Source organism: Podarcis melisellensis (assembly GCF_964234715.1).
Source record: "Podarcis melisellensis genome assembly, chromosome: 11".
In the NCBI taxonomy this organism is placed as follows: Eukaryota; Metazoa; Chordata; class Lepidosauria; order Squamata; family Lacertidae; genus Podarcis; species Podarcis melisellensis.
This window is the reverse complement of record NC_138543.1, coordinates 52,581,526-52,608,254: the sequence shown is the minus strand read 5'-3', so window position 1 is coordinate 52,608,254 and position 26,729 is coordinate 52,581,526. Positions and strand designations below refer to the sequence as shown.

General features: G+C 45.1%; 1 protein-coding gene across 1 annotated transcript; it reads left to right on the top strand.

Annotated features, from left to right (window-relative positions):
* Positions 1-3,160: 3,160 nt before the first annotated feature.
* On the top strand, positions 3,161-26,729 carry LOC309380159 (tetraspanin-36-like). The gene is made up of 7 exons (XM_081930030.1): positions 3,161-3,429; positions 18,338-18,529; positions 19,731-19,805; positions 21,803-21,898; positions 23,501-23,659; positions 24,362-24,445; positions 26,461-26,729. Exons 1-7 carry the CDS (start codon positions 3,370-3,372, stop codon positions 26,545-26,547), a joined length of 753 nt encoding a protein of 250 aa, XP_081786156.1. The 5' UTR covers positions 3,161-3,369; the 3' UTR covers positions 26,548-26,729.

Below are 26,729 nucleotides of genomic sequence, written 5' to 3'. Positions count from 1 at the left end.
TTCTTGTTTTCCTCCTCTAAAAACTATGTGCATGTTATGGTCGGGTGCGTGTTATAGCGCGAAAAATACGGTATATAAACCACGTTTCTGACATAGTACAGGAGAGCAATCCTGAAGCCATTTTGACTCTTCCAGCCACCTCAAATATTCTCTGCAAAGAGGAAGGAAATGGGAAAACCTCCCCATTGTCCGTTTGCTCAGAAATCCTGTCTTAAGGGCGTATTTGTGTGTGAATAGGGTGAGCCTTTGACCTGGAGTCAGGAACTGAGTATTTAGCATCACAAAAGAATGGCCAGACAGCCAAGGTAGAGCAACCAGTGACCATTATCAGGTTTTCTGGCAGACAGAATTCCTGTGGTAGACCACCCTCCTGTGATATATTTCTGTTGGAGACCGCCTCCTTCTGTGATGTATGTGTGATGTTTTGGGGGGTGGTCTTGGATTACAGGGTGGGCAATTTCAAAAGACTACAGTGGAACCTCTGCTCACGACCACAATCCGTTCCGGAGGCCCATCCTTATGGAGAAACAGGCGCAATTGTGGGCAGGTGCGGGTGGCGCTTGCCCGCTTCTGCGCATGTGCGAACAGTAATCGCCGCTTCTGTGCGTGCACAAACGGCGAAAAACCCACTGGTTACTTCCGGGTTTGCCATGGTTGCAACTTGGAACGTCCGCGAGTGGAGGCAGTTGTAAGTACAGTGGTACCTTGGGTTAAGTACTTAATTCGTTCCGGAGGTCCGTTCTTAACCTGAAACTGTTCTTAACCTGAAGACCACTTTAGCTAATGGGGCCTCCTACTGCTGCCACGCTGCCGGAGCACGATTTCTGTTCTCTTCCTGAAGCAAAGTTCTTAACCCAAGGTACTATTTCTGGGTGCGTATGTAATCTGAAGCGTATGTAACCCGAGGTACCACTGAAGAGGTTCTACTGTATAAGGGCTTGCACACAGTTCTGGTTTACTCTCCTTCCTCCCTGCATGGAGTGAGTGGGGGACCCTGTTGCAACAGTTTAATAAAGATCAGACTTACTAGCTGCTTTGCTTCTCAATGTTCTTTGGTTGGCCTCTGTTATTTTCTCCTTCCTATAGGGAACTTACTTAAGGACTCTATACGCGCTCTTTTTTTTTTTAAAGTAATATTTATTAAAGGTTTAAGGGTTACAGAAAGGAAAAAAGGAAAAAACAAAGTTAAACAAAACAAAACAATACATTACAATAAAGAAAAAATCAGAAAACACTGCTTATCTTAACAAAACGAAAACAAAAACAGAAAACAATTAAAAACACAATGAATATTCCCATAACTTATCTTTCATTTACTTGTTTCATTGACCTCCTCACACCTCCCTTTTTTGTATTCTAGTTCAGTTAGCTATTTCAGCAAATCCTTTCCATCTTTCTCAGTTTTTGTCCTATAATTTATCTTGACACAATCTAACCTTACTTTTCCCCCTTTAGCCGATTAACAATCTCTTTTTACTTAATCCTTTATAACATTTCTGCTAAAGCCATATAACTTCATTCCAACATCCTTCTAACATTCATTGATTTTACAATGTTTCCGTAAATAATCTTTAAATTTCTTCCAATCTTCTTCCACCGACTCTTCTCCCTGGTTTTTTCTTATAACAGTTTGTTTGTTTATTGTATACTTTAATTGCATTGCCCTTTGAATATTGTGGGACTATAAGAAGCTGGCTTATACGGAGTCAGACAGTTGGCAGCAGCTCTCCCAAGTTTTTAATTGGGGGATATTCTGGTTACTGAGCCTGGAACCTTTTGCATGCAAATCTGATGTGGGTACGTAACTCCAAATAACATAACGTAACTCCGCACTGTTGCCATTGGAACCATCTATGACTTTCCCTGTTGTTTCCCTTTACACATTCACCCTAAGGAATGCTTCTACATAGATCTCAGTTTAGCAGCTTTCAGTGGAGTATGCAAGCTTTTGAACTACACAGCTGGCTCTGGCAGCCATTCTCTATACATCTGAGAGTCACGCATTGAACTTAGTGGGGTTTAATTCTGAGTTGACATGCATAGGATCGTGCAGGTGATGTCCTAAAATTGGCAAAGTGGTGTAGGAGGCAAGTAAAGTGATACCTCAGGTTACAGACGCTTCAGGTTACAGACTCCGCTAACCCAGAAATAGTACCTTGGGTTAAGAACTCTGCTTCAGGATGAGAACAGAAATCACATGGCAGCGGTGCGGTGGCAGCGGGAGGCCTCATTAGCTAAAGTGGTACCTCAGGTTTCAGGTTAAGAAGGGACCTCCAGAACAAATTAAGTTCTTAACCCGAGGTACCGCTATAAAGGTAAAGGAACCCCTGAGTGTTAAGTCCAGTCACGAACGACTCTGGGGTTGCAATGCTCATCTCGCTTTACTGGCCGAGGGAGCCGGCGTTTGTCCGCAGACAGTTTTCCCAGGTCATGTGGCCAGCATGACTAAGCCACTTCTGGCGAACCAGAGCAGCGTACGGAAACGCTGTTTACCTTCCCGCCGGAGCGGTACCTATTTATCTACTTGTACTTTGTCTTGCTTTCAAACTGCTAGGTTGGCAGGAGCAGGGACCGAACTTCCCTAAAGAGGGCTGCCTTCTGATGTCTCCCAAAAGTCAGAGAGTTGTTTATTTCCTTGACATCTGAAGGGAGGGCATTCCACTGGGTGGGCGCCACTACCAAGACGCCCTCTGCCTGGTTCCCTGTAACCTCGCTTCTCGCAGGGAGGGAACCGCCAGAAGGCCCTCGGAGCTGGACCTCAGTGTATGGTAATAACTGTGGTAATAACTGTTGCTTCTTCCGTTGTCTTCCTTTACCAGAAGTAAGAAACCTTCTCATAGCACCCTCCCCCCCTCCCCAAGAATTCTGGGAACTGTAGTTTACTCCCTCGCTGAGCTACAGTTCCCAGCACCCTGAACAAACTACCGTTCCCAGGATTCTTTGGGTGGCATGTGTGATCTGAATGCAGTCAAGTGTTCAGTTGTGTGCTCAGCTACAGCCGGACAAAAGCTCCAAGCTGTGGTGGGTCTGCTATTAGGAACTGCTTGGTACAGCCCTTTTTTGTCCAGGCAGCTAGTTCAGAAGGCTTACGGCAACCCTGTTAGTCACAATAGTATGTTAGTCACATGGGCGAGGAATAAGCAAGGTGTTGTTTTGCACTGTACATAGCTGAGCATGTGATTAGGGGAAGGGCACTGAGAGCATCATGCCCTGATAATTGGTAACGCTCAGCTCAAAAGTCCCCAGAGCCTGCACAAACCTGGAGGCGTAATTACTTTAGCAGGAAACGAAAAGCTTTCTTCTGCTGCTGTTTTAAAAAATCTTTTTCCCCACCACTTCAGCGGCAGAAACACACACAGAGGGGAGATAATGGATTGTGGCGTGATCACCTCCAAAACGGTGTTGCTACTGATCAGCCTGTTTTTTTGGGTGAGTAAGATGGAAAGAAAGCAGATCTGTAATTCGGTAATACTTTCCTCCTGTTCTATTGACTCTTTCCTGCAGATCTAAAATAAGAGGTGGATTCGCTGAGCTTAAAACACCTGTTGCTGTGAGAGTTCACTTTGTGAACAAAGCCCTCCCCCTTTATCCCAAGTAAATGTACCCTAAGATTGTGCTCAGTTCTTGAGGTGCTGTCGCGGTTAAGTGTGTCAGACTGGGACTGAGTTGGGCAGCTTCCTGCAAAATATAAAATATGTAGACATCTCTGGGGTTACAGCGTGAAACTTTCCGTACTGCGTTTTCTGTTGTCCGGGGTTCAGAAGCAGAGCTAGTAAAAGGGAAGTTGGAAATGCCCTCCGGACCCCCATCGCTGTATTAACAAGGGATGCTAAGGCATTGAAGGTGGGGGAACCTTCAGATGCTGTTGGACTCCAAATCCCATCATCCCAAACTGTTGTCCATGCGGACTGGGGCTGATGGGAGCTGGAGTCCCTCAGTCTCAGGAAGGGCTGTAGGCAGTGCTGCTTTTTTATTCCTGGGGGGACTCAGGGGTACGCATACCCCTAGACATTTTGTAAATCTTTGTACTTTTGTCCATTTACTGTATTTATTTTTCCCGATTTTAACTATAAAACAGTCGTTTTCTTGAGTCAAAATGAGAGTACCCCTAAACATTTATTAATTTTTTTTTGGGGGGGTGGGAAGCACTGACTGTATCCCTGTATTAGCACTCTGAATGCCATGTATAAAACAAGGAGCCCCCTCATGGAGCTCCTGACTTAGTTTCCTAATGACTTTTTAACACACATGGCGAAAGAAGAAACTCAGCAGGGGGAGTTTTACTCCTGGAATGAAGCTTCAGTAGTGGGGAAATCTTTTTATCTTTTTAATTCCTCCTTGCCCTCTCACTGCTTAAGGCACAGGTTCTCTGTAGTAATGATAATAATGATAAAAATAGCAAGGCATTTGGCAACCCTGGAATGAGAACGCCTCCGAGAAACTGAGCGGCGAAGTAGGGGACAGGATATCCTGTAACAGGGTGTGGGTTTGAGGTTTGAAGACCTGACAGAACATTCTCAGTACAGTGCTACCTCGGGTTACAGGTGCTTCAGGTTACAGGCGCTTCAGGTTACAGACTCTGCTCACCCAGAAATAGTACCTCGGGTTAAGAACTTTGCTTCAGGATGAGAACAGAAATCGTGCAGTGGCAGCGTGGCAGCAGCGGGAGGCCCCATTAGCTAAAGTGGTGCTTCAGGTTAAGAACAGTTTCAGGTTAAGAACAGACCTCCAGAAGAAATTAAGTTCTTAACCCGACGTACCACTGTACTGTACTGATTTTGGTTTAATTGGAGCGGGGAGAAACCTGTTTGGGTGCTTTAAAAGGAATTTTATTGGGTGTTTTTCCTCTTTCCCCCCAGTATTCCATCTTTGCCCTTTAATAGCGTTTGATAAAGTTGCCTTTTTTTGTAGGTGGCAAATTCAGCAGAAATCGTATTTATTTAGAGAGATCTAATACAAGGCAGAACTGCATTTGTGAGGCAGTTATGTTCTGGTCTGAATTAAGTGCTTTTTGGGACAAGTGGGGGTGGGAGGGAGGCATTGACGGATTTCACAAACTTTTATGGTGTTCTTCCTCAGCGCACTGTACTTGATTCTCCTGGACCTTCATTTAATCCTCACAACAACCTTAGGAGGTAGGATAGGCTGAGAGAGACTGAGGGAAAGCCACCCATTGGGCTTCCTGGCTGAGTGTGTCTCTCTGATCCCAGTCCTGGACTCTAGCCACTACACCACACTGCCTCTCTGCTTTAGATTGGCTTTGAAACAGGCCAGCAGTCGCCAGCAGAGGGTTGGCTGGGGCTGATGGGAGTTGTAGTCCAACATATCAGGAGGGGGCACCCGGTTGGCGGAGGCTGAAATTGCTATTTGTCTGAGGGACACAAAAGTAGGGAAGCTTTACAAAGGTTACTTCTTTGGGTCGATGAATGTTTCCTTCGTAGGGAAGGCCTGGAGTCAGTGATTGCTCCCATGTTTTGTGTGTGGAAATTCCCAGGTTCAAAACCCCGTCTGAAACCCTGGAACGCCACTGAGAGTCAATACAGCTGATACAGTCGTACCTCAGAAGTCGAACGGAATCTGTTCCGGAAGTCCGTTCGACTTCCAAAACCTTCGGAAACCAAGGCACAGCTTCCGATGGGCTGCAGGAAGCTCTGGCAGCCAATCGAAACCCGCGGAACCCATGTCGGACGTTCAGGTTCCAAAGAAAGTTTGCAACCCGGAACAATCTCTTCTGGGTTTGTGGTGTTCGGGAGCCAAAACGTTTGACTCGCAAGGCGTTCGACTTCTGAGGTATGACTGTACTTACTTTTTGTCATGGACTGAATGTCGAAGAGCGGTGGGAGGCACCAACTTGAGAAACCCCAAAGGACAAAGGCTCAGAGCCCGGGGAATGGTGGTGGGACGATGATGAGTGGTCAGAGAGAGAAGATTGGGAGGATGAGATGGCCGAAGCTGAAGAGGTAACAGGGTTTAGTGAGCAAGGAGAACCTGTGGCAGAGAGAAGTCCAGAAGGAGAGGAGGGAGACCAAGAGGCTGGTAAAGAAGCGAGGAGGTCTTCTCCTTGTGCTGTGACAAGCTCCCCTTACCTCTGGTCTCCCAGAGCCAGAAGAGGCATGAAGAGGGCATAGTCTCAGATTGCTTGGGAAGGACCTGGGAGATGAGGAGTCTTAAGCGGGGACCGTCAGCCTCCACAACTGGAGTTCCCTTCACTTACTCTGTGTGATTTATTGCTGACCCACCTTGAGGGATCAATGGTCTGACTCACTAGAAGGCTGGTAAAGGTAAAGGGACCCCTGACCATTAGGTCCAGTTGTGGCCGACTCTGGGGTTGCAGCGCTCATCTCGCTTTATTGGCCGAGGGAGCCGGGATAAAGCTTCTGGGTCATGTAGCCAACATGACTAAGCCGCTTCTGGAGAACCAGAGCAGCGCACGGAAACGCCGTTTACCTTCCCACCAGAGCAGTACCTATTTATCTACTTGCACTTTGACGTGCTTTTGAACTGCTAGGTTGGCAGGAGCAGGGACCGAGCAACAGGAGCTCACCCCATCGCGGGGATTCGAACCGCCGACCTTCCGATCGGCAAGCCCTAGGCTCTCTGGTTTAAATCACAGCGCCACCTGCGTCCCAGAAAGCTGGTACATAACTAATATAGTATATGACGAAAGTGACTACTTTTGTGGGCTAAGGCCCCATCTGCACTATACACTGAAAACAGTACCATACCACTTTAAATAGTCATGGCTTGCCCAAAAGAATCCTGGCAACTGTCGTTTGTTAAGGATGCTGAGAGCTATTTGGAGATCCCCTATTTCCCTCACCGAACTATAATTCCCAGAATTCCTTGGACAGAGCGACTGATTGTTAAACAGCTTTTGCTTCACTTCCTTTCATTGTTCATGTCATGTGGAAGAGCGAAGTTCAGCAGGTGCAACAGCAAAGCTGCACCTGTTGAACTTTGCTCTTCCGCAGGAACCAAATAAGGAGCAGAACAGAAGCCATGGCTAGCTTTGCATTTTGCTGTCCTCATCGGGTTTGCAAGCCAGAAGCGGGTTGTTGGGTGTCTTGCAGATCTGCACCTGTGGCTGCATGCCATGTACTTCTTAAAAAGATGCACACATGTGCTTGCAGTCGCCACAAATGAACAGATGCATTGTAAACAAAAAGGGGAAAAAACACAGCCACTTCTCTTTTTCGAGTCCTCTTTAAACCACAGTGGGTATGTGCAACTGTTAATGCCCAGAACCACAATCTGAGTAACCTCTGAGTAAGAGTTGCTGGAAATCCCAGTTAGGGAGAGATGTCTAGGGTTGCCAGGCAGAAATCCATGAAAATGTCTGTAAAAAAAGCTCAACAAACTACTTTGCTCCAAAAAAAACCCCTTAAACAACTTTTCTTTTTCTTTTAAATAAAAATAAAAATGTGCACCCCACCCCCGAGACCATACCATTTTAACTATCCACCCTCCTCAAATTTCAACACCACTTGCAATGGTTTGACCTCTTTCCATTTTAACAGTACAAATTCTACAAATGCCTTCCATATTTCCTCAAAATCATTTCTTCTGCATATCCCTTGTCTTACCTTAATAGCACATGTTAAAGGTAAAGGTAAAGGTACCCCTGCCCGTACGGGCCAGCACATGTTAATTTATCATTAATAGCTATACCCCATACCTCTTTTTACCACTCTTCCATCTGATATTCACCTTGCCCCAACCACTTCCTAGCTATAAAAACTCATGCAGCTGTCAATAAATTTGTGAACAACTCATTCCTAGCTTATGAACCTTCCACCCCATTATCAATTGATAACAAAGCTACCTCTGGACTTTGCATCACCCAGTGATTTCTGTTATCTCCTTAAACACCTTAGTATGTTTGTTGCTTGAATGGTTACAAGTCTCTCTCTATTCTAGCTATTATTCTAGTAAATTTGGTTTTATACTTAAAAGCCAGTTTGTGGTGTTGTTGTTTTGTTGCATTATTATTACTGTCACCATATTTGATACTTTATGTATATACCCAGCAACTTTTCTGTCCAGATTTTCACTGTTTGAAATATAGCAACCCTAGCAATGTTGCACTCTGCTTCTCATACCCTCCAACATGTTGTGACGGAAAACCAGGACACCATCTTCTGGGGCCGCACACCCGGACGAGTCACGTCACCGATGCAAGATTGTGGCCTTGGAAAAAAGCTTTTTTCCCCTTGGGCACCTTGCCCCAATACATGTGTTTTGAGGCACCGTGGGAGATTGTGCCTCTGAAAAAGTGCTTTTTTTCTGGGGTGAGATTGTGGTGCCCCAAATGACTGCCATGTTCTCACAGGGGGGGAAAAAGGGTTATTCCGTCTTGAGGGGTGTGGGGTCTGCTTTTGAGCTTCCCACAGACATCCAGTCAGCCACTGTGAGAACAGGATGATGGACTAGATAGGCCTTTGACCTGATCTAGCAGGGTTTTCCTAAATTCTTAACTTCTCGACGCACGTAGAAATAGAAAATTGTTCAGTGCCATCTGACTATGAACCTACCTGAGCCTTCAGATCTGTGTCAGAGGCCCTGCTTGCCGGCTTGCACACCTACTGATTTATTTTAAAATTATGTTTATATCCCATTTTCCCTCCGGGGAGATCAAGGTAGAGTGCAAAGTTCTCCCTCCTCCCCATCTTCTCCTCCTTACACCCCTGTGAGGTAGGCTAGGCTGAGAGATGCCAACCGGGCCAGGATCGCTCAATGAGCTTCCTATCTTGACTGGAAGGGATTTTGACCTCGTCTGCCAGGATCATGGTCTGATGCTCTAACCCAGGGTTTCTCAAACTCAGGTCTCCAGCTGTTGTTGGACTACAACTCCCATCATCCCTAGCTAGCAGGACCAGTGGTTCGGGATGATGGGAATTGTAGTTCGAAAACAGCTGGAGACCCAAGTTCAGGAAACCTTGCAGCCGATATCACACACTGTCAGCAGGAATCCCATCAACTGAAAGTGGGATAGCAAAGGAATCTGGGAGATAATTTCTGTCTGGAAGCAGGCAGCTGTGACATCCTTATTTTTGTTTCCTCACGTACTAAAATTCTGCAATGTTCCTCTGCCAAGGAAACAAGGCTGTCCTGCCTTGCCTCTCACCAAAATATTTAATTTGGGCCTTAATAACCATATTATCTCTCGGACTAGCCTAACCTAACACAGGATTGTTGTGAGGATAAAATGTGCCTGGCACACCATGACTGCTGCCCTCAGCTTTTCGCAGGAAGGGTGAGGCTGAAATATAATTGTTTTGTAATAATGTGAGCAGGAGCAATGAGGAGGAGGTCTGGGGTGCCTTAAATAATAATTTAATGTCTTGTTGCGTAAGTTGTGACAGGTTACAGCCTACTTTGTCGGATGCATGAAATGCTTTCGGAGGTTGGTAAAGGGGAGAAGGAGAGAGAGAGAGAGAGAGAGAGAGAGAGAGAGAGAGAGAGAGAGAGAAAGAAAGAAAGAAAGAAAGAAAGAAAGAAAGAAAGAAAGAAAGAAAGAAAGAAAGAAAGAAAGAAAGAATAGGAGTGGTTAAAGTTAACTGTTCTGCTCAGTTTATTTTTGTTGTGGGTGAGAAGCTCATATCTGGCAGGGGCACCCCAGGGCCCAGCAAAATACTGGTGTGTGAGGGAGATTGTTGAATAACATTCAGGGTAAAAGTAAAGGTAAAGGGACCCCTGACCGTTAGGTCCAGTCACGGATGACTCTGAGGTTGCGGCTCTCATCTCGCTTTATTGGCCGAGGGAGCCAGCGTACAGCTTCCGGGTCATGTGGCCAGCATGACTTAAACCGCTTCTGTTGAACCAGAGCAGCGCACAGAAACGCCGTTTACCTCCCCGCTGGAGTGGTACCTATTTATCTACTTGCACTTTGACGTGCTTTCGAACTGCTAGGTTGGCAGGAGCAGGGACCGAGCAACGGGAGCTCACCCCGTTGCGGGGATTTGAACCGCTGACCTTCTGATCAGCAAGCCCTAGGCTCTGTGGTTTAGACCACAGCGCCACCCTCATCCCATACATCCCTCCTACTCCTCTGTCATCTCCAGCAACTGACAGCACCGGCTTCCCAGGGTTCATTCAGGCCCTAACAATGCTGGACTAGTACTGGCTGAAACTTGCTTTCCTTCTCTAGAAGAAAAACAAACAAACAGATCTGTGCATCACGTTCTCAATCATCCAAACACCGGGTTATGTTTTTCTGGTTGCTTCCCCCGCCTCATTTTATGAAGATTCAACAGTCGGCTTTAATTTAAAACACACAGAAGGAATACATTTAGCCAAATGGGCTAGAGCGGGCACATCTCAAAATGCAGGAAAGAAAAAAACCAAAAAGCCTACCATTTATAACAATATGAAGCCAGAACAATGAGCTGCAAACACTCCCCTCTTCCTCCCTCCCTCCATCGTTTCCTCTTTCTCACTCTGTGCATCATTAAATACGCAAGCACTAATAGAGGGTTTGTTTTCTTGAGTTTGGAGCTTTACATAGTGAAAATGCCACCATCCATGCAGGTTTGGGGGATTCCTAGCACCTGCAGAAGTATTAAAAACACTTTAGGGGGGAACACCCCAAAACTACCCAATGAGAACTGAGCAGGCTTGGTGGGACCAGAGCATAGGAGCCAACTCCTAGGGGCTGATGTCCCTTTGACCCCCTAAAATCTTTGAGCCCCCCCCCCAAAGTTAATGGACATTGCCATTCAGATGGTGTGAGTGCACCCCGCCATGTGATTGATTATGGGGGGTGGGGTATACCTGTCCCTCCAATATTTTATTCAAGTTGGCTCCCCTGGAACAGAATATTCACTTTTAGGCAGGAGAAAGATGGACTGTGCCGGAATCCAGGAATGGCAGTCTGCAATCTGTATTCTCTTTGCTCTCTTCTACAGTACAGAAGCAGTCCATGCTGCCAAAAATTATTGCAACATCCCAGTGTGGTTTGTGTGTGTGTGTGTGTGTGTGAGAGAGAGAGAGAGAGAGAGAGAGAGAGAGAGAGAGAGAGAGAGAGAGAGAGAGAGAGAGAGAGAGAGAGAGAGAGAGAGAGAGAGAGATTTTCATATGTATATTCTAAAGCAGGCATGGCCAAACTTGGCCCTCCAGATGTTTTGGGACTACAACTCCCATCATCCCTAGCTGTTAATGTTTCAATATTTTAATGTTGTATTTTAATGTTGTTTTTAAGTTATAATCATTTAACTTGTTTTTATTATTGCTTGTTAGCCGCCATGAGCCCGGCCTTGGCTGGGGAGGGCGGGGTATAAATAAAAATTATTATTATTATTATTAGCTAAGAGGACCAGTGGTCAGGGATGATGGGAATTGTAGTCCCAAAACAATCTAAAGACTCTTCAGGGAGATTGGCCACATTAAGAGTCAATCTTACAGCTGAAAAGCTTATGGTTTATATATATAATCAATTAATCAAAGAATCAAGAGAAAATGGAAAGTGTCTTGGGAACGCATGACCGCTTCTGCTTTAGATAATATGAAGCTAGGCTTATTTTTGGGGGCTCTGTCCCCTGGGAGAATGATTGTGCGGCTTGTTTGCTTAAAGGTTTAGAAGGGTGCTTGTGGAGAAATTCCACTGAGGTTCTGGTAGCTTTCCAGTCATGTGACTGTTCATGGGAAGTTCCATAAAGTCTCTCAGAAGAGCAAAAGTACTAGTGCATACAGTGTTGGAGAAAAGATCCAAGTCCAGTTTGAAGATGCTTGATAAAATATTAATTGGGAAGGTGTGTTGGAGCATGTGCAGAGTGCACCATGTATGCCAGGCATAGGCAATCTCGGCCCTCCAGATGTTTTGGGACTACAGCTCCCATCATCCCTGACCACTAGTCCTGTTAGCTAGGGATGATGGGAATTGTAGTCCCAAAACATCTGGAGGGCCGAGTTTGCCTATGCCTGATATATACCCACAGAGCAGCCACAGCGGGTGCTTACTAATTCTTCGGATGGGCGGGGTGTGGTTTTAAAGGCAGAGCATGTGGCCAGCAGTCAGATTAAGCCTCAACACTTTTTTTGAAGTGATAATGAAATTGTGAAGTGTATACTGAAATGGCCACTGGTCCCATCACCTCCTGGCAAATAGAAGGAGAAAAGATGGAGGCAGTGAGAGATTTTACTTTCTTGGGCTCCATGATTACTGCAGATGGTGACAGCAGCCACGAAATTAAGAGACGCCTGCTTCTTGGGAGGAAAGCAATGACAAACCTAGGCAGCGTCTTAAAAAGTAGAGACATCACCTTGCCAACAAAGGTCCGTATAGTAAAAGCTATGGTTTTCCCAGTAGTGATGTATGGAAGTGAGAGCTGGACCATAAAGAAGGCTGATCGCCGAAGAATTGATGCTTTTGAATTATGGTGCTGGAGGAGACTCTTGAGAGTCCCATGGACTGCAAGAAGAACAAACCAATCCATTCTTAAGGAAATCAGCCCTGAGTGCTCACTGGAAGGACAGATCGTGAAGCTGAGGCTCCAATACTTTGGCCACCTCATGAGAAGAGAAGACTCTTTGGAAAAGACCCTGATGTTGGGAAAGATGGAGGGCACAAGGAGAAGGGGACGACAGAGGACAAGATGGTTGGACAGTATTCTCGAAGCTACAAACATGAGTTTGACCAAACTGCGGGAGGCAGTGGAAGACAGGAGTGCCTGGCGTGCTCTGGTCCATGGGGTCACGAAGAGTCGGACACGACTAAACGACTAAACAACAACAAATACTGAAATTAACTATGGGTGAATCCTAGAATCATAGCAATGTAGAGTTCAAAGAGACCCTGCGAGTCATCTAGTCCAAGTCCAATGCAGGAATCTCATCCAGTATTTATGCTGCCTTCTGCCTTTCACCTTTCAAAGCGAAACTAATAAAATAACTACTCTTGATTTTAACAGCATCAGGAATCGCAGACGGACTCAATGGTGCAGTAAGCCTATTTCTTGCATAGCTCTCAAATGATGGAGGCAGTACCCCCTATTTCTGTATATTTCTCAAATGATGGGTCATCAATTAAAACCCAGTTCTATGAGAGCAGAGAAGAAGCGGTAATTTTTCTCTAAGCAAACAAGTCGTCTTATTCATTCCATTCTACCTTTTGTGCTTTGTTGTTAAAGCAACTCACATCGCTGCGACAATGTTATGTACCGTATTTTTCGCTCTATAAGACGCACCAGACCACAAGACGCACCTAGTTTTTGGAGGAGGAAAACAAGAAAAAAAATATTCTGAATCTCAGAAGCCAGAACAGCAAGAGGGATCGCTGAGCAGCGAAAGCAGCAATCCCTCTTGCTGTTCTGGCTTCTGGGATAGCTGTGCAGCCTGCATTCGCTCCATAAGACGCACACACATTTCCCCTTACTTTTTAGGATGGGAAAAGTGAGTCTTATAGAGCAAAAAATACAGTAAACTGTTTTGTGAGGTCTGCCCGAAAAGCGGTATATAAATACTGCAGTTGCAGTTCCCAGCACCCTTAGAGTCATAGCATCATAGAACTGCAGATTTGGAAGGGGTCATAAAGGTCATCTTGTCCAACCCCTGCAAGTCAGGAATCTTCCACCCAATGTGGGGCTCCAGCCCACAACCCTGAGATTAAGGGGGTCTCGTGCTCTACCACTTGAGCCTTTAACAAACTGTATTTCCCAGGGGGGAAGCCAAGTACTTTAATTCATGTTGTGGGTGTGGTTGCGTCAAAGCAAGTATTCAGCAAACTTTCCAGAACATTTTCCCCTCCCTTTCCAAGAGTCTTGACTTCTGAGGAAGTGTGCGTGTTGCACAAGACCCTCCAGCCCATTATAATTGGGCAACTGGAATTTTCCCATGTGTTTTTTAATCCCAGCTGAAAATAGTGATGGTGTTTTTCCCTGCAATACGTCCTGCGAATTTCAGAGAGTTGCGGTTGATGGCACTTAACCTATTCTTACCAGGAGAGGTAGCAGTTGCGGGAATCTGGGGTGAACTTCCTCCTTCCTAAAGAATGCCACCGAGGCCCTTATGCCAAGAAATCAATCAAATAATTAAAATATTGGGTAAGTGGTTTTGAGCCTGGCTGATCGAGCCAGAGAGTGATGCAATGACCTACTTGAAAAGAGAGCAGTTCTTACTCCTTCTGCCATGAGCTAAAGAGGTCTTTGGATTGTCAACTCTTGGGCTGACCTGACCTGTATGATGGGTGTGCCACTCATTGTTCTGGTTAAACCTCTTGAGATAAAGACGCCATCTTCTAAGTGTGGGACAGACTGAGTGCACTCGAGCATTGAGCAAGCTAAGTTTTTGTTTTAAGAGCAAGGTGTTGCTGTGAAAGAAGGCTTTCTCTGAGTCCTTACTTGGTCTGTACATCTGAAGCAGTGTTATACCACCTTGAATGATATCCCCCCAAGAATCCAAGTTAGTGTGATTTGTTAAAGTTGCTGAGAGTTGCTTGTTGTTGTTTAGTCGTTTAGATGTGTCTGACTCTTCGTGACCCCCTGGACCAGAGCACGCCAGGCACTCCTGTCTTCCACTGCCTCCTGCAGTTTGGTCAGACTCATGTTTGTAGCTTCGAGAACACACTCCAACCATCTCGTCCTCTGTCGTCCCCTTCTCCTTGTGCCCTCAATCTTACCCAACATCAGGGTCTTTTCCAGGGAGTCGAGTCTTCTCATGAGGTGGCCAAAGTATTGGAGCCTCAGCTTCAGGATCTGTCCTTCCAGTGAGCACTCAGGGCTGATTTCCTTCAGAATGGATCAGTTTGATCTTCTTGCAGTCCATGGGACTCTCAAGAGTCTCCTCCAGCACCATAATTCAAAAGCATCAATTCTTTGGTGATCAGCCTTCTCATGGTCCAGCTCTCACTTCTATACATCACTAGAGAGTTGCTTGGTGAACCACTATTCCCCTCCCAGAGCCACAGTTCTCAGTGCTTTGCAATAGTCAATCCTCCTTTCCCAAAGAACTCTGGAATTGCAGTTCTGAGAGTGGAATAGGGGTTTTCCCGATGTCTCTCAGCACCCGTAACAAACTAGTTCCTAGGATTCTTTTGGGGAGGGTATCTAGTTGGCTTCTGTGGATGTTTTTATTAACAGTACAGTGGAGCTCTCTGGGTTGTAATTCAGCGCAGCTTATTTTTTTCAATTTGTGAATCTTTGGTGGAGATAGATCTTTGGGGTCCCTCCTCCAGAGTTGGATTTTGCATATACAGTCTACGTGTATATTAGGGTTGCTGTACGTCTGGACATACATTTCCAGAACATACTTGGAATACTGCTGTTGGAAGCAGTGTCCGGGCAGAAATCGGCAAAAATGTCCCGGAAAATCCGGATGTATGGCAATGCATGTCGGCAGTGTAGTTTTTGGCGAGTTTACTTTTTAAAAAGCTCCAAAACGTCCATTTTTTGGGATTTTGCTCAAAAAGTTCAACAACAAAACTAACTTCGCCCCTCCTCCATAACCTGTGTGTTTGGATTTTCACTAATTGAAATACGGCAACCCTAGCATATATTCCCTTTTAAAAAAGTACAGGGAAATAAGATTGATAGGTTTGTTTGTGCCTTCAGGAAGCCTTCTGAGAAGCTGAGTTTGTTGCTACAGAGGAGCCTGCTAAACTTATCTCTTCCCGTGTTGAAAGGAAGGAGCCACAAAGACTGCAAGTCTATGTATGCATATCTCTATTTAGAAATCAGTTCTGATGCGTTTAATGGGGTTTAGTTTCTGGGAACTGAAGTTGTTTTTAAGTGTTATGATGTCCAAGCTAGCTAGGCAAAAGAGGAAGCATTTGCACTTTTAATAGGATGACAAGTTAATATCACAAACTACATCACATGAGTCTGCCTCATCATGTTCCTTATTGTTCGGCTTGGCGTGCAGAATTTCCAAGCAAATTTGTCCTCTTAATATTTTGTATTTGTATTTGAGTCTGTTTGTCTTTGTTTGTGTTGTATACACTCCACTACATCCTGCCAGGTTTTTTCGAGGGACGCTGTGGGTTAAACCACAGAGCCTAGGACTTGCCGATCAGAAGGTCGGCGGTTCGAATCCCCACGACGGGTGAGCTCCCATTGCTCGGTCCCTGCTCCTGCCAACCTAGCAATTTGAAAGCACGTCAAAGTGCAAGTAGATAAATAGGTACCACTCTAGTGGGAAGGTAAACGGCTTTCCGTGCACTGCTCTGGTTTGCCAGAAGTGGATTACTTATGCTGGCTACATGACCCGGAAGCTGTACACCGGCTCCCTCAGCCAGTAAACTGAGATGAGCGCCGCAACCCCAGAGTCGGCCACGACTGGACTGACCTAATGGTCAGGGGTCCTTTTACCTTTAACCAGAACTAACAAATGAAAACTCTTGCTCAGGGGTCAGCAAACTTTTCCAGCAGAGGGCCGGTCCACTGTCCCTCAGACCCTGTGGGGGGCCCAGACTATATTTTGGAAAGAAAAAAAGGAACAAACTCCTATGCCCCACAAATAACCCAGAGATGCATATTAAATAAAAGGACATATTCTACTCATGTAAAAACACCCTGATTCCCGGACCGTCCATGGGCCAGATTGAGAAGGTGATTGGGCTGGATCCGGCCCCCGGGCCTTAGTTTCCCTACCCATGCTCTTGCTGGTGTAGTGCAATGGTTGAATTGCAAGTGTTTTCACCATTGTGTTGTGTCAGATGCAATCACACACAACTGGAAAGCTAACCGTTGCCTGCACGCAGCAAATTTGCTATCAGCCTCAGTAAGCACAACTCTACTGGTTGGGGCTGATGTGAGTTGCATTCCAAACTTTCCAGAGGGCACCAGTTTGGCAAAGTCTGTTGTAGAGTCTGCCTTTCCTTTCAACTAGAAGCTTTCTCTGTAGGAAGGAACATTTTTCAGAAGGAAGTTTTCCATGACCGCTGTAATAATCAACTGCTGTTTCAGAACGAAATGTATTTTTAAATCAGAAGCATGACAAATGTCGATCTTATGCCTGATGCACTTAATTTAAAGCCAAGCACATGGTTAAAATTATACTGAGAGCAAATAAGACTGTTGACCGCTGACAGATGATTAGCTGGCATCTTTGTTCCAAAGATGAGCTCATAGTTTCCCTAGAAGACCATAATGTTCATTCAGGCCTGGCCCTATCATTTGGCAACGTGAGACCACGTCCTTGGTTAGCAGATGCGGCAGAAAGGGTCAGCCTCCTGGTTGTACTGTTTAGTTGGGGATCAGAGCTGTGGGTGCCACAAGACTTATCTAACACCAAGTTCCCCTGCTGGTCTTTGTCAGGACTTAGAGCAAAGCAACATCAGAACCTGGAGACACACTACTGGTTGACCACTGTGAGAACAGGGTGATGGACTGGATAGGCCTTTGGTCTGATTCAGCAGGGATGTTCTTAAGTTAACTCTGAAAATGGTGTGCCAATGGTACTTAACTCCGGTAAAATTGGCTAAAATTTGCAAATTAAAATCAAATACCTGTGTCGGAGATGCAAGAAAGAAATAGGAACAATGTTTCACATGTGGTGGGAATGCCGACCTATTAAACAATTTTGGAATGAAATATATGAAGAAATCAAAAAGATGTTTAAAATATCTTTTAGTGAAAAGCCAGAGGCATTCCTTTTAGGTATAATCACAAATGATATTCCTGACAATCAAAGGAAAGTATTCCTCTGTGCGACAACAGCTGCCAGGATGCTCCTAGCAAAATATTGGAAAGGGAGAAAAATTCCATCAATGAAAGAATGGCAAATTAAATTTTGTGAATACTGTATATAAATCTGACAAGGCTCATTCATAAGGGGACAATCGGACCAAAAATTATTAAAAGAATGGGGATGTGCTAAAGAGTATATGAAAAAACATTGTTCTGGAGTAAGCATATTAGTATGTACTGAATGATGCTTTGCAGGGTTAAAGAAAGAGGAAAATGGTGTAAAAAGTATAAAGATATAAGTAATCTACATTAGACACAACAACTTAGAAAGAGTAAAAATTTCGAGGTCTTAGAACAAAGGAAGGAAGTCAATATGTGTATATGTATGTAATGGCTAGATTAGAATGAGGATATGGTTTTATTTGTAGATGTGTGTTTTTGTTTTATGTTGTTTTGTTCTTTTTGTTCTTTTTTTCCTTGTTTGTACTGTTTTATTTCGGATTAAATGTTTGTAATTTTTGCTGTAATTTTGCATTGAAAATAATAATTAAAAAAATTAACTCTGAATTGTAGTAGGCAAGTTGTCTCGCTGCAACATGGAAACTAGGTCAAATCCTGTGGCTAGATCCAGCACAGACCTGTGGAGGTGGAGGAAGTCATAATAGTTTAAACTGGTTTATCTGATACCATTTTGAAACAACATTTTGCTTTATATTAAGGCTGCAGCAGCTGGACTTTCTTATGTTGGCGCATACGTCCTCAACACCTACAAGGAATATGACCCTTTCCTCCAGGATAAATACCCTCTCCTGCCGGCTGTCATCATCATTTGTGTTGCCGTGGTGATGTTCGTTATTGGCCTCATTGGCTGCTGTGCTACAATCCGTGAATCCAAGATTGGGTTGGGAGTGGTAAGTAAGGAGTGCGTCACTGAAAATGCCTTCTGTAACAATTCCATGGTGCCAGACAGAAGGAATCAGAGAGGACAAGGGCTTGTCCACACCATAGCTGTCAAGCGTCCCTTATTTGGAGGGACAGTCCTTATCCCAGCGCCATGTCCCGCTGCTGTCCCTTATTGATGGATGTCCCTTAAATTTCCCGGGTTTCAAAGGAAGCAGCTCCTCTCCCTCCCTCCCTGCCGGCCAGGGAGGAGGGAGGCTCCAACTGTGTTGATTGTCTGCCCGGCCCACCCCCCTTCGGCCTCCTCTCACCAGCCTCGGCCCCTGGGAGCCCCTCCCCGCTGGGACTGGTGGGAGCCTCGGGCACTTCCGCCACCATCCTCCTTGCGGCCGCCGAACTGAGCGTCTCTGCCAGGGGCCTCCACTCTGCCCGTCACTGCCGCTCCCGCTAGGCCGTACTGCGGCTGTGCTGCCGAAGGACCCAGATGAGATGGGCAGCCTGGCATGGTCTATGAATTGCTGAGGAGCCTTGAGAGGAGAGCGAGAACCATAGAGACTGAATTCCGTCATGACTAAGAAGACTTCAGAAGAGGATGGGAGCATTAATGTGAACTATACTATGTGACAGCTCTTCAGATATTTGTAGATGGCTATCTTATCTGTCAAACATGAGTCTGATAGATATCATATATATCATATATATCAAATATATCAAACATGAGTCTGACCAAACTGCGGGAGGCAGTGGAAGACAGGAGTGCCTGGCGTGCTCTGGTCCATGGGGTCACGAAGAGTCGGACACGACTAAACGACTAAACAACAACAATAATATCTGTGATTTTCCAGTGGTTTGGTTTCACTCCGTTGTTTCTCGAACCACACGGATGTCAACCAACCAACCAATATCATATCACTTCTCAGTCTCCTCTTCTCCAGGGTAAACATACCCAGCTCCCTCAACCGTTCCTCATAAGCCTTGGTTTCTGGACCCTTTCTCATTGTGCTTATCATCCTCTGCACGTGTTCTAGCTTGTCAATATCCTTCTTAAATTGTGGTGGCCAGAATTGGACACAGGACTCTAGGTGATGCTAGGCCTCATTTCTCTCTCATCCCCACCCCTCACACAAGGCTTCTTCACCCCAGCCTGTCATCTTAGATGTCTACAACACCTGTACACCAGCCTCTTCCTAACTAATTCTTCTTTTCCTCCAGTTCCTGATCATTATCCTGTTGGTCTTCATTGCTGAAGTGGCAGCTTTTGTCCTTGGATTCATTTACAAAGGACAGGTGGGTAAAAACAGACGTATGTACTCTGTACCAATGATGAGGGCGGGCGGGCGAGGTGGGTGGTGGAAATGCAATTATGAATTTCTCTCATTCCATGAAGCTGGGAGGCTCAACCACCTTTCCATTTACCCCTCCACTTTCCCCCAGGAAAACCTACAGTTTAGTGCTGAATTGGAACAAACAGCAATCGGGTTTTCCATGAATTGCCATTTGTTCCAATTTAGCACTAAAGAGCAGGTTTTCCAGGGGAAAGCAGTGGGTCAAAGAAATAACTGCTCTAGGCTTGGGACAACTGGGAGTGTGGATGAGCTTTGGGCCAGAGCGGTGGTTAACCATACCAACCCAGAGCCCATTTCACAGCATACATTCAAAGTGCTACGATGCAACTTTAAGCAGTCATGGCTGCACCCTGAAGAATTGTGGGAGTTGCAGTTTGTTAAGGATGCCTAGAGTTGTTAGGGTTAGGCTATTCTCCTCAAAGGTGGCGCTGTGGTCTAAACCACTGAGTCTCTTGGGCTTGCTGATGGGAAGGTCGGCAGTTCAAATCCACATGATGGGGTGAGCTCCTGTTGCTCTGTCCCAGGCATAGGCAAACTCCGGCCCTCCAGATGTTTGGGACTACAATTCCCATCATCCCTAGCTAACAGGACCAGTGGTTGGGGATGATGGGAATTGTAGTCCCAAACATCTGGAGGGCCAGAGTTTGCCTATGCCTGCTCTGTCCCAACTTCTGGCAACCTAGCAGTTCGAAAGCAAACCAGCGTGAGTAGATAAATAGTTACCCCTGCGACCAAGGAATACCATGCCACCTGTCCTGTATAATACAGGATTGTCCCATGTTTCAATGTAAAACGCTACGTCCTGTATTGATACAGTTCTGCCCTGTATTTCAGGTCTTCTCTCTTTCTGTGTCCCTCTCTGCCAAGTTAGGGAACCTCTCCATATGCATGTGTTTGAAAGGGTATGTGAGAAGTCATGTATTTAAGCTCTGGGTAGCTGAACACAGACAGAGTTACAAATTCATGCACATGTGTGTGCACACGTGTGCAAATTCCAGAGGGGCCATCCTGTTAGGCTGCAATAGATTGTGATGGGTTGGTTAGGGGGGGGGTGGAATCACACATACCCCCAACCACCCAGCCCTGTCCTGTATTTTGCCAGAACAAAAGTGGCAACCCTAGCTGCGATGGGAAGGTAAACCGCGTTTCCATGCGCTCTGTTGCTTAGGGGCATCTTACCTATAGAGTCTAGTGGCACAGGGGGGGCCAGGGCCCCAAGTTCTGGAGGGCACCAGGGAAGAGGTGGAGGCTGGACGCGGCACCTCCTGGCATCAGCTCGCCACCCTCGCCCACCTCCTCCAGCCCCGCTGGCAGCACCGTCCTCCCTAAAAAACTCTGGGAAATGGGGGGGCATGCACCGGAGGGAGCTCTGCACCATGGCACCAGATATGCTTAAAACAGCCCTGCTGGTGCTCCATGCGCCGGAAGCGGTTTAGTCATGTAAGCCACATGACCCGGAAAAGCTGTATGCGGACAAACGCCAGCTCCCTCAGACTGAAATCGAGATGAGCGCCACAACCCCATAGTCAAATTTGACTGGACTTAACTGTCCAGGCGTCCTTTACTTTTACTTATTCCCCTCACAGATCTACAATTCCCAGAGTTTCCTGTGAAGAGGGATTGATTGTTAAATCACTCTGGAAATGGTTTTTAAAAATGCAGATATCATCAGTTGGGAAGGGAGTCTGTGCTGGGAACTGCTGGGTCCACAAGGAAGGCAGAATAAGGCATTGAACCCTTTTCTTTATTGCTGGCGATTGTGAGAAGAATCCCACCTCTGAAAGAGAAATCACAAAGGAGGAATTTCCTCCCAATACAAATACAACTTCAGGGGAGAGGCTTTCATCAGCTGAGGGGCTACAGTGATCTTCTCTGTTTTTTGCAGTTGAGGGGCTTTCCGTTCTTGAACAAAACCCTCACAGTTCTGTCTTCCTACAGGTAAAAACAGATTTGCATGAACCAATGGTGCAATCATTCAAGAACTATGACGGGAAAACGGAAGAGTCTCACATCATAGATTACTTACAGCAAGAGGTTGGGAAACTTTATGTTCTGTTTAAAATTATCATCACAAACTTCCTCCTCTAGTTGAAAATCCTGTTATTAGTCCTAGAACTATGAATGTTGGCTCATCTTGCATATTTTATCCTGTTTGCAGTTTCCTTCCAGTCCCCCCCCCCTTTTTTTCCTTTTTAAAGAAATAACTACAGGAAAAATAACTAGTGGGCTGTTCCAGATTATCTGTTTCAGGTTTTTTTTAGTGTGCAGTTGGACAAGGGATGCTTTGCATCTGTGAATTTCTTTAAGGTTCCCTTCCATTCTGCCAATATTTTGCAGGAAGGATTTAATCACACAATGGCGAATGTAGGTTTGCACAGTCAGCTTGAATTAACACAGTCTTGGGCACTAAAGCCACTTAAAAATATATATAGATTTTTTTGCGGTAAGGAAAAGTGATAAGCAAATGCACTGAAAAGTGTGGTATAATAACCAATTGACAAGAAGTCATAAATCACCTCTGTGCAAACAAATAAGAATGTGTTCAAATCAGAGTGGATATTCAGTAAAGAGCAGGAGTCATATAACCACCTCACAGACGTTGTGCAAACATATCAGGATAAATGCTGGATGAACAAGGCTTCTGGAGACACACATTCACCCCAAATGTAGTTGTTTCGCAAAATTAAATTAAGCCATTTCCTGATCTTGTGCAATCCATTCTTATTTCAAAAGGCTCATGTTCTACTTACTAAGTGTAAAAAACAATGATTCAATACAGAAGCAAAACCTATTTCAGAGATCATATTCCCCTTAAATCTATCCCACATTCTCATTAAGCCTGAAAGTTGCAGCTTTTAAAAACAATGGACCGGTCAGCTTCTTAAGTCAAACATTATGCAGACAGAGGAATTATATCCAGGAAATGTTTGCTCAATGTGATAGCAGATGTGCTTTTCCACTGGTATAAACCAACTGGCTAAATTCCATAACTGTGATACATAATCATCTATTTACTGCAATTGCTTTTGCCGAAATTATTTTAGCCAGAGCCTCTTTCATTATTCTTTTGATTCTTGCATCTGTTGCGTATACAGTGGTACCTCTGGTTATTAACTTAATTTGTTCTGGAGCTCTGTTCTTAACCTGAAACTGTTCTTAACCTGAGGTACCACTTTAGCTAATGGGGCCTCCCGCTGCCGCCACGCAGCCGCAGCATGATTTCTGTTCTCATCCTGAAGCAAAGTTCTTAACCCGAGGTATTATTTCTGGGTTAGCGGAGTCTGTAACCTGAAGTGTCTGTAACCCGAGGTAGCACTGTATTCTCTCTGTGTATTGCAGAGTGGTCCTTATGCAAACATAAGGGCTAGCCACTTGTGCCTCCTTGTGTCAGAACTTAGACGTCTTGTATTAGTAGCGCAATCATATCAAAACAGACTCCCTGCAGCCTCTGATTATGCATTTCAAAAATGTAATTGCGATGTTTTCATGAGGCTTAGTACATTTTTTAAAGATGGCTCAAACAAGGCAACAGTTCTTTTTTTGTTTAAAGATTTGTAACAAACACTTTTGAGATCTCACACATTCTTGAAAGTGACACACCCTGTTTGCTTTCATTCACGATTTCAATCTTTGCAGCTTCAGTGTTGCGGAGTTGACAACTACACCGACTGGATTGATAGCCAATGGTTCAACGCCACCGGCAACCACAGCGTTCCTGTAAGCTGCTGCAAGCGAGACGTCATTAAGAAAAACTGCACAGGGCAGCTGAGTGACCTGAAGTTTCTCAATACACAAGTAAGGGCACGTTGCATTCAGGACTTACATGGGAATAACAGAATTGCAGGGGACCTGGAACTAAAGGCTGATGCAAGCCATCTCTTAAGATGATTGCAAGGTGTAAATAAAACAGCGAGATTTTGAAAATCCTAACATTCGGGATTTCTGGCTACCCTTCAGATCAGTTCTGGCAGAGATTCCACACTGGCTAACAAAAATAATGACACTGTATCCTGCCATCAGTTCTTTCCTGTTTTGTTTTTGTGGCACTGCTGATATCTGCAACTGTAACGGATAGGGGAGACATTCAATTCCGTTAGCGTTTTGATGGGAAACTGCATAACGTGTCCTTCTCAAACCAAAGAAGGAACAAAAACATCACCACCTTTGAAATTCGACCTTGTCCAAATTTTGCAGTGCAGTTCTCAAACCCAAACGATGTGTACAAACGTGTACATGTTCGTGACGATAGCATACAAAACGTACCGAAGTTGGGGAAATTGCGTACAAAAAAAATTGTCTTTACTAGGAGGAAAATTGCACTGAAATGGTGAAAAACTTTTAAGGAGTGTTTTTTATTTAAATTGCAATTTGCTTAAGAAATTGTGTGAACTGAATTTAAGGTGGGGAAATTGGGAGGGCCGAAATAGATTTCTCTTTCCTTAATGACCATTCTCTCTCTCTCTTTCTCTCCCCTACATCTGCAAATTCTCCCTGCAGGGCTGTGAGGAGAAGGTGGAGTCTATTCTGCAGAGTGTCCTCAACTACGCTATGCTTGTCATCCTAGGATTTGCCATTGTGAAGGTATTTATACTCTGACCTTGACACGAATGCCCCAGAGCAGAAAGGAACACAGTCTGAACCATAAATTAAAAAACAAGTTTCAAAACAGCATTAAATCAAAACAAAGGATTCAGGCTACCGTGCAAGTTTTCCAGTGCTAGGTGGAAACCTTCCAACTTGCCCTGGGCATTTTAAACTTCAGGTGATGTTTTAAAATTCTTTTTTATCCTGCCTTTAGTGTCTTTTGATTTTTTTGTTTGATTTGGTTTTGTGTTGCTACTGCCTTCGTGTTCAGAATGTGACCTTTCTGGTAATATCATAGAATTGTAAAGGGGGAAGAGTCCCCAGAAAGGGCAGTTGCTGGTTCGTGGTGAGGGAACAAAACTAGGTGAACCTTTGTGGCCTGATTCATCAGGGCCTTAAGTTTTGATTCCCTTTGAATCCTTGGTTTGCTTAGCCTTTGCCTTGCCATTATCCAGTATGTTTCTGAAAGCATAATCAAACAACATTGCCACCTGTAGACAAGCAAAATTTAGTGCTTCCCAATTGCCCGTGGTGCTCCTTTAAATAAACTAAAATCTGACAGGTATTCTAATGGCACTGGGACAGTGTTTTTATTTCATTTTCTTAGTTAGCATATACAGTGGTACCTTGGCTCACCAATGTAATCTGTTCTGGGAGTCCGTTCGACTTCCGAAACGTTCGAAAACCAAGGCGCAGCTTCCGATTGGCTGCAGGAGCTTCCTGCACTGCAGTGGAAGTCGTGTTGGATGTTCCACTTCCGAAAAACATTCGGAAACCAGAACACTTACTTCCGGGTTTGTGGAGTTCGGGAGCCGATTTGTTCATCAACTAAGCCATTTGAGAACCAAGGTTCCACTGTATACCCTTTCATATTTCAGCAGAAATCTCTCAGCGGTGTATGACTCCCAACGAAAAGGAATAAATAAAAGCAATGCCGTGCAAATTTCACATTTGGAACCAAGCAACACAACTAAGAATCACATATGCAAATATACAAGACATCAGGATATATCAAGATATATCAAAATGCGACATAATAATGTTATAAGCATTTCATAAATGTTACAGGAAGCATAGAGGGTATGATTCATAGAATCATAGCACTGCAGAGTTGGAAGGGGCCATGAAGATCATCTACTCCAAGCCTCTGCGATGCAGGAATCCTTTACCTTGAACCCATGACCTTAAAACTAAGAGTCTCATGCTCTACCAACTGAGCTACCCATCTAATGAGTCCCATCCATGGAAGCCTTGCACAAGGACTTCCACGATGGGGCTTCCACCCTCTCTACCCCGCCCCCCACCTGTGCCCCCGATATTGGCTCTGTTGGGGTCAGAACCCCCAGAACAACATGTGGGGCACAGAGAAGAAGGGAAATTGTTTCATCTGGCGAGCTGAAATGCTTGACAAAGCACAACGTTGAATTCCTCCCATGGTGCCATTTCCAAAATCTACACATTCCCAGAACTCAAAACTTAATCTAAGTACATAACCCCCAAATACACCCAACTCTCTCCTTATGCGGGTGGCGCTGTGGGTTAAACCACAGAGCCTAGGACTTGCCGATCAGAAGGTCGGCAGTTCAAATCCCCGCGACGGGGTGAGCTCCCATTGCTCGGTCCCTGCTCCTGCCAACCTAGCAGTTTGAAAGCACGTCAAAGTGCAAGTAGATAAATGGGTACCGCTCCGGCGGGAAGGTAAACGGCGTTTTCATGCGCTGCTCTGGTTCACCAGAAGCGGTTTAGTCATGCTGGCCACATGACCCAGAAGCTGTCTGCGGACAAACGCCAGCTCCCTCGGCCAATAAAGCGAGATGAGCGCCGCAACTCCAGGGTCCCTTTACCTTTATCTCCTTACAGTCACCAAATCATTCCATCCATTTAAGTTTAAATAGATTACAAAAGGGGGCCTTAATATGAGCAGTGGGGTGGGGATTCAACTTTCAAACTCTTTAGCGCCATGAACATTGCTGGTTCTATTTAAAATAATAACAACAACCTTCTCATTTCAGTTCTTTGGAATGCTTAGTGTCTGCGTGCTGACCTGCAAGAGAGAACAGCACAACGGTTACCATCCTTTGTCGGGGACGTTCGCTTGACCAGAAGATGGAGAGTGACCCTTCGTTGTGCTCTTCCAAGATAAAATGGACTTGGGAAAGATGCTCTGAGCAGAAAATGTTTTGCCTGCTTTTGTAAAATGCTGAATCCTTATCTCGGTGAAGAGAAAGAAGATTCCTTTCAAAGCTTGTTATTAAATGTGACCTGACTTGGATTTCACATA